Below are 8499 nucleotides of genomic sequence, written 5' to 3'. Positions count from 1 at the left end.
GTGCCACCCCAAGACACCCAAATCCCCCCAGTCCCGGTTCCCCAGCGTCCCCCTGGTGTCACCCACCTGGGTGATTGTGGATGTGACAGCCTGGTCACATCCAGATAGAGAGAAAGCTAGATAAGTTTTCCCAGAATTGGTCTGTGGAGCTGTAGGGAGCTGGAGACAAACAATGATAGCCAAAGATTAAAACAGCCTGCAGGTGGTTTTTTTCTGTTTTTCTCATAAGATTGTTTACAAATGGATGTCTTGTTAATTATCCAATTAGGTGAAATGTATTGGTTAAGTGACCAATCAGGTGCCCACGTCACCCCTGCGGCACCCAGTTCCACCAGAAATCCCGGGGTTCGGCTGATCCGGAGGGTTGTGTGCGTCTCCGTGATGGTCAACAGTCCTGGGAACTCCGTGGGCAGGGGCTGGGGACCCTGTTGAGCTGGAGAACACCGAGTTAAGGGAAAAAAGGGGATTTGGGGTGATACGGGGGTGAAGGGTAGTTGGAGGAATCTGGGTGGAAAAGAGGGAGTTTGTGGAAAAATTATGGGATGCATCAAGGCATGGTGGGGGTAGGATGAGGGACAACCCATGGTGGTGCTTCTCTGACATGAAATTGGGAGAATAAAGAGCAATTTTGGTCAAAATTATGGGGTGGGTCAATTTATGGATCTCTCTTAGCGAAGCACACAGGCTTCACTGGCAGGAAACTGGGAGCAGAATAGAACAATCTGGGGCAAAATTAAGGTAAGAACATCCTGTGGTGCTGGTGGGATGGGACAACCCATGTGGACTCTTGCCTGGTCTGAAATTAGGGAAAAAATATTGGGTTTTTTTTCAAATTAAAATGAAGGTCAGAAGGACATTTAGGGTGACAACATGCAGGGGTGACAACATCTTTGGGTGCCAGCCAGGATGGTGACAACTTACCCAGACCTTCCTGTTCTTCCGCATGGTGATGAGGCCGTGGGGGGTGGAGAGGTGAAGTGCCACCACTGCCAGCTGGTCCCCAACATCCCAGATCTCCCTCAGCAACTGGAACCACACAGGGTCCCAGGGGTCACACGCTGGCCACCACATAGATGCCGGTGGCTAGGGTGGCCCTGATGATGCTGTCAAAGGTGATGAAGCGAGTGGCAGGGACAGGGTGCAGTGCCCCAGGTGTGCGATGCAGGTGTGGGTGCTGTCATGGAGGCTGCAGGTGTGGCTGAAGGGACAAGTGAAGGGGTGGCACTGGAAGCCCCCAGGCCCCCAGCAGGTGGAGGACTGGGAGCAGTCAGAGGTCAGGATGGTCTCAGTGATCTGTTTTCCATGGATAAAATGTGGAAAGTGAGGAAAAGTGGCCTAAAATGACCAAAAAATGGGGATGAGGTCTCATGGGAGGGAGGGAGGGAGGGATGGGGCCCATGGCTCCCATATCCCCTATGTGTCTTCATATCCTCAATGGGTGCCCATGGGGATCACTAACATGTCCCCAGCATGTGGCCATATCCCCACACACCCCCATGTCCCCCATGGGGGAACTGGGACCTGCCGGGTGACACTGGGAACACTGCTGAAGACAGAGGGAGACACTGGGAAGGACACTAAATTCCCCCACTAAGAAGCATTGGGAGGCACTGTGGGGGGAACAGAGACAAATTTGGAGGGATTGGGAATGCTGTGGGGGAAATTTGGGGAGGACTCGAATACCTTGGTAGGGACTGTGGACAATACAGGGAATACTGGGGGAGACTGGAGGGGAGGACAGACCCTGAGCTCTCTCACCCCTGGGCTAAAGCAGGATCCACTGGGGGATGTGTTTGGGGAAAGTGGGACGCACGGGGAGAAATGGTGATGTGGGGGATGCTGTACTGTACTGGGAGGGACTGGGGACACTATGGGAGGCACACTGAAGGCACAGGAACAGACTGTCCCTGTGTGCCGAAAGATGAGTCGACGAGGCAAACATCCAGTCTGGATGAGCAACAAGGTTTTGAAGGAACTTAGAAATAAAAAAAAGATGTATCATCTTTTAAAGGAGGGACTGATTTCCCAGGAAGTATTTAAGGGAGCTGCTGGGGCATGTAGAAAAAAAATCAGGGAGGCCAAAGCTCAGTTTGAACTTAACTTGGCAACTTCTGTTAAAAATAATAAAAAAAGTTTTTACAAATATATTAATGGTAAAAGGAAGGGTACAACCGACCTCTGTTCCTTATTGGATGAGGCAGGCAGCCTAGTAACTAAAGATGAGGAAAAGGCAGAAATGCTTAATCCCTTCTTCGCCTCAGTCTTTAGTGGTAAGACAGCTTGTCCTCAAGACAAGTGTCCTCAGGGGTTGGTAGGTGGTACCAGGGAGCAAAATGGTCCTCTTGTTATCCAAGAAGAGGCAGTCAGAGAACTGCTGGGACACTTGGATATATATAAATCAATGGGACCAGGTGGGATCCATCCTAGGGTGATGAGGGAGCTGGCAGATGAGCTTGCAAATCTGCGCTCCATCATTTATCAAGACTTGTGGTTTGCTGATGAGGTTCTAGTTGATTGGAAACTGGCCAATGTGACACCTATTTACAAAAAAAGGTAGGAAGGATTGATCCTTGTAATTACAGGCCAGTTAGCCTGACCTCAGTACCAGGTGAGATAATGGAGCAGTTCATACTGAGTACTATCACACAGCACTTACAGGATGGCCAGGTGTCACGTTTTGAGGCTGGTGCAATGCCAGTGCCCCCCTGAAAATACATTCTCCCTGGTGTCTGCTGTGAGATGTGACCAGAAATAGAGCAAAGCGGGCTCCAACTTAGGAATAAAGAAGAGAAAACTTTATTAACCTACAACTATATGTAAAAAGAAACACACAGAAAGAATGAAAACCTTCCAAAAACATTCCTCCTACCCCCACCAAATTTCCAATACATCCATACCTCAGATCACCAACTCTCAGTCCATCACCACCCTTTAGATAATCAATTCTCAGTTCATCAAGGAGTGAAGAGTCCCTCTTGTGCCATAGGCTTCCCCTGGAAACACAGTGGAGACCTCTTGTGTTTCCTGTCACACGTGGCACCGCCCGGAGATCATTTGCCATCGTGACCTCTTCCATGTACAGTGCTCTCAGAGCTGCTTCTAGGGTTTTTCCTTTTAAGGGTGCTTTGTCCAGTTCCAAACAAAGTGCACAGTCTCTCACTTTCGGGACACCAGTCCCCCCCAAATTTCACCCCCTGTGGCCGAGGGGTCTCAAGAACAGAGATCTTCTCCTCCACTGAAGATCGAGGGCACCACTACCCTCCTCACCCGTTGCCTCTGTTCACACACTCCTTCACGTAACAACACTGAGCTCTCTTGGCTCCGAGCCATTGCCTCCCCCTAGATGCAGTCTCTGTGTCACAGGAAAAATGGTTCTGTCCATGACTATACAAGAAAAGTCCAGCCAAAGACCACTCCAGCATCTCCTCCCACCTAAGATCCTTCTCCACTTGTCTCATGGCCCATTTCCTCTTATCTCATCTCTATCTCTCTTCTCATTCAGCTCCAGGAGGATTGGCATTTGTAAGGCTTCCATCATCCAAGAAAAGGGTTAAAAATCTCAGGCTCTGCCTGTCCAGAACTCCCACACTGCCCTGCCAAGCGCCACCCCCCCCCCCCCTTCTCCTTCTCAGCCGGCCTGCTATCAAATTTCAAGGTGGTACAAACACAGAGACCGACTCTCCCCCTCTCTCTCTCTCTCCTGGGGGGGGGGGGGGGGGGGGGGGGGGTGGCTGCCCGATGACTCTCCAGTGTCCTCCACCCTTCCATCCTCAAGGGCCTCTTCACCTCCCTTCTCTGTCCAAGGCCCTGGCCTACCTCACCCGGCCGCATGGCTTCCCCTCCCCTGCCCAGCCACAGCAGCTGGGCAAGGGAGGTATGAACCTTTCCCTGACCGGAACCAAGAGAAGGTTTTCCTGGGAGTTCTCTGCTTTTAAGCCCCTGTGTTCTCAGAGGCGTATCCATGTCCTCGCTGGCCACACCAGGTGTCAATATTCAAATCTGAGCACCTATTGGTTTGACCACAGCATCCCAAAAAACCCACTTCTTCTCAAACCATAAACCCACTTCTTCTCAAACCATGACACCAGGGTATCAGACCCAGTCAGCATGGGTTTACAAAGGGTAGGTCATGTCTGATCAACCTGGTGTCCTTCTGTGACCAGGTGACCCGCCTGGTGGATGCAGAAAGGCTGTGGATGTTGTGTATCTGGACTCCAGCAAAGCCTTTGACACTGTCTCCCACAGCACACTCCTGGAGAAGCTGGCAGCCCATGGCTTGGACAGGAGCACTCTTTGATGGGCTAGGAACTGGCTGGATGGCTGGCCTAGAGAGGGGTGGTGAATGGTGCTGCATCCAGCTGAGAGCCAATCACCAGTGGTGTCCCTCAGGGGTTTGTACTGGGATCAGTTCTATTTAATATTGTTATAGACGACATGGATGAGGGGATTTAATCTTTCATTAGTAAATTTGTAGACGACACTAAGCTGGGAGCTTGTGTTGATCTATTGGAAGGAAGGATGGCTCTGCAGAGAGACTAAGATCGGTTGGATGGATGGGCAGAGTCCAACAGCATGAAGTTTAATAAGTCTAAGTGCCGAGTTCTACATTTTGGCCACAAAAATACCCTACAACGTTACAAGCTGGGGACGGTGTGGCTGGACAGTGTTCAGGCGGAAAGGGACCTGGGAGTGCTGGTTGACAGCCAGTTGAATATGAGCCAGCAGTGTGCCTTGGTGGCTAGGAAGGCCAATGGCATCCTGGCCTGCATTAGGAATGGTGTGGTCTGAAGGAGCAGGAAGGTCATTCTTCCCCTGTACTCGGCACTGGTGAGACCAGGCATCCTGAGTACTGTGTCCAGTTCTGGGCCCCCAGTTTAGGAAGGATGTTGAGATGCTTGAGCGTGTCCAGAGGAGGGCAACAAGGCTGGTGAGGGGCTTGGAACACAAGCCCTATGAGGAATGTTTGAAGGAGCTGGAGAAGAAGAGGCTTAGAGGTGACCTTATTGCTCTCTGCAACTTCCTGAAGGGAGCTTGTAGACAGGTGAGGATCGGTCTCTTCCACTGGGCAGCAACTGACAGAACAAGAGGACACAGTCTCAAGCTACGTCAGGAAAAGTATAGGCTGGATATTAGGAAAAAATTTTTCACCGAAAGAATAATAAAGTACTGGGAATGCTCTTATAAAGTACCTCCCTGGGAATGCTCTTCCCAGGGAGGTGGTAGAATCACCATCTCTGGATGTGTTTAACAAAAGACTGGACGTGGCACTTGGTACTATAGTTGAGGTGTTAGGGCATAGGTTGGACTTGATGATCTTAGAGATCTCTTCCAACCTCATTATTCTGTGACTCTGTGACCTGGGATCACCATGAGGAGCCTGGAAGGAGCTAGGGCTGGAACTGGGCTGTACTGGGAGGCACTGGGACCACACCCACCTGGAAGTAGCGCCCCTGGTGGAGGCAGCCACAGGTCTGGGAGGATGCAGCGGCCCCGTGGAACAGCAGCCCCTCGGCGCACTGACACCCCTGACAGCAGCGCTCACTGCAGGGGGGTGGGGCCGACACACCTGCACAGGTGTGCTCACAGGTGCAGGCACACAGCTGGTAGTGGCTCTTGGTGGGGTAGGTGAGAGCTGGGAAAGGGAGGGAAGAAACAAAGGGGGTCAATGGGGAGCAGTGGGGCTACTGGGGGGTCATCTGGGGTCAATGGGTGTCTCCTGGGATCAATGCCATCCCATCTTTGGGGTGGGTGGTCCCAAGGGAAATCCATGAAAATACGAGATAAAAGAAAAAATGCAGAAAAAAGGGCAAAAGTGCAGAAGAATAGGGAAAGCAGTGAACAAATTGCAAGGCAAAGGGACATACATGCATACCTTCCCTATAAATAAGGAAAAAAAGGAGAAATGCAGGAAAAAAAATACATAAATGTAAAAAAATTGGGGGAAATGGTGGGGAAAAGCATAAATATAAGAAAACTGAGAGAAAATGCAGAAAAAGAAATACAAATGCATAATACAGAGAAAAATACAGGCAAGAAAAATATGTACTGCCTAAAAATAGGGGGAAGAAAGGAAATGCAGGGGAAATATGACATAAAAATAGGAGGATGGAAAGGGGAAAAATGCTAGGAAAAGGAGAAAGAAAAATAGGGAAAAATGCAAGAAGTAAAGGTGTAAATGCATAGGAAATAGAGAAAATACGGGGAAATTGATTTTTAAAATGTAAATACATTTATCCAGGAAAAAAAAAAAGAAAACACTATGAAAAAAGAAGTAAATGCAGAGAAATATGACAGAAAGGAAAACAGATGCATGAAAAATATAGGTAAGGATATAAAAATAAAAGAAGGAAGGAGAACAAGGAAAAATGAAGCAAATCCATAAAAATAGGGGGAAAAATGAAGGGAAAACAACTTCCAACCAAGGTTTTAATGCATTTAACAGATCTTGCTTAGGAAAAAAAGTTGGACTGCATAGGAGGTGGGCTGAGGAGTCCCTTCCATCAAAGAAACCCAGTTTGGGGGGATCCCATGAGATTTGGAACATAAAGTGCCTTACCATGATGTCAGCCCATTTTCTGTGTTTCAATGACAAGGTGACTCCATAGACTTCCACAGACAATGCTTGGATCCTAGGGACCTTCCCCTTCTGCTGCTCCTCCTTCTAGATTGTGACAATAAATGATGTCACGTTGTCACCTGTGCCAGTCTGGGTAAGGACATATGAGTAAGTACCAGCGATGTTGAAGGCCATCCTATCAAAGGTGACATAGGTGTGGTCCCTTGTGGCCACACAGGTGCTGGACACCTGCGAGGTACACTGGAAGACATCACTGACAACCTTCCCATGGCCAACATGACAGGAAGTATTTTGGCACTCCACAGTGCCACCAGAGAGGCACTGGCACATCTCCTGCTCTGTGGGGTAGAATGTCTCCCCCTCTTTGTAGTAGACTCCATGGTGGCTGCAGCTGCAGTGGGACATGGGCACACACTTGTCGACGCCATCCTGACACATGCAGCCCTCGTGGCACTGCCCTTGGCATGTGGCAGAGTCAGCGCCGCAGGTGTGCTGGCAGGTGTGCGAGCAGAGCTCATTGGAGCTGTTGGAAGGACAGGGAATATCTGCCAGGAGACAATGGGATTCATGAGGAACCAGGAAATTCCAAGCCAAATCCTGGAAGTTTCCTGGAAATCAAGTGCAAACTTCACCTAATACAGAGCCTTTTAGCCCATGGCAAACTTGATTTTCATCCCTGTGCACATGACAAGGGGCATCATCAAATGACAATCCAACGATTATCTGATGATGATCCAATGATCATCCATAAGGAATATGCCATCCCATTACAATAGGAATTCTTCCTCTAAACCACACGATTTCTCACATTTTTATGGTGAAAAATGAAATATTCACTCAAAGAATGGGATTGCTCCACACTGGGTCCTCAACTGACCTCCAGGCTGGATCCCTTTAACCCAATTCCACTATTTTTAGTACATTTTTTGGTGGTTCTCCCTCTAAATTATCCACTTTGTAGCCAACACCAGGAAATTGGAGATTTTGAGGGGGTAAGGTATTCCAGATGAGACAACTTCTTCCTTAGTAAGGGTTTATTTTGGGTGAATTATGGGATCAACCAAGACTTTGGGTGGGATTCCCATGCGCCTCTGGGTTGTTCATACATAGATTTGGAGCAGACTTGAGGATTCTTTGTATACTGCTGAAGGAAAAACCCTCCCATTGTCCCAATCTACAGTAGAAATTATCTGTCCTCCACCTCTCAATGGACACACCAGCAGCCTGGCATGTGGTGGCGTAGAGGGCAATGATTGGACACATCCCTTCTTCCTGATCAGGGAACAGGCAGGAGTCATGGATGCAGCTCTAGAAGTACTGGTGGCCATCAACATGACCATGACATCCTCTAAAGAGTCCATCCACTTCCAAAATAATTTCACACCCCATCCCAGAGACTTCCTGCTGCAGCCAGGAAGGTGCAAGGGTGCTGGAACATTCCACTGTTGACCTCTCACCACATCCTGGGACATCTGTGACCTTCCAGCTGCTCCTGAAGGCATCTGGGTCTGACATCACATGGTTGTTCCTCATCATCATGTCATCGCTTGCAGTGCCTTTGTAGTTCCCACAGAGCCCACACAGGGCATTGGTGAAGCCACTGGCACCATGGTGGTGATGTGGCTGTACCAGTCATAGGTGACAACAAGGCCAAAATTGGTCACTTCCACCACGTCCTGCCCGTGACAATAGACAACAATCTTTCTTTCACTGTAGTGCTACGGGAGATTGACCAACTGCTCATCAGTCTGGGGAGAAAACCATAGAAATTGATCAAATTGGCAGACTGAAGGTAAACTATTTTCAACAGCCAGAGCAACCAAAAAGTGTCGATTTAATTAAATTTTGAATTGAATTAAATTTTTGATTGAATTAAATTTTGGATTTAAGAGAATGAGAAGGACCAAGTCCCAAAAGGAGGT

General features: G+C 48.9%; 1 protein-coding gene across 18 annotated transcripts in view; it reads right to left on the bottom strand.

The window, feature by feature from the left end:
- Positions 1-134: 134 nt before the first annotated feature.
- Positions 135-8499, bottom strand: part of LOC139603709 (uncharacterized) — a 20812-nt gene continuing 12447 nt past the window's right edge. For 14 of the 18 annotated variants that reach the window (XR_011683778.1, XR_011683775.1, XR_011683784.1 and 11 more), the window contains one exon: positions 2774-8325. Coding sequence is in view for 1 of the 18 variants with exons in the window: in XM_071454598.1 (XP_071310699.1) it covers positions 8296-8325 (30 nt within the window). In the remaining 17 variants the exon portion in view is untranslated. Of the gene's footprint in view, positions 434-921; positions 1027-2773; positions 8326-8499 lie in introns of those variants that run through there. The other 4 variants (XR_011683770.1, XR_011683769.1, XR_011683771.1 and 1 more) reach the window with 4 other exon arrangements.

This window comes from Agelaius tricolor, unplaced genomic scaffold, assembly GCF_023055355.1.
Source record: "Agelaius tricolor isolate 1412-34295 unplaced genomic scaffold, bAgeTri1.0.p SCAF_40, whole genome shotgun sequence".
NCBI classification, from domain to species: Eukaryota; Metazoa; Chordata; class Aves; order Passeriformes; family Icteridae; genus Agelaius; species Agelaius tricolor.
The sequence above is the reverse complement of the archived record's forward strand: the minus strand, read 5'-3'. Positions and strand labels throughout refer to the sequence as shown.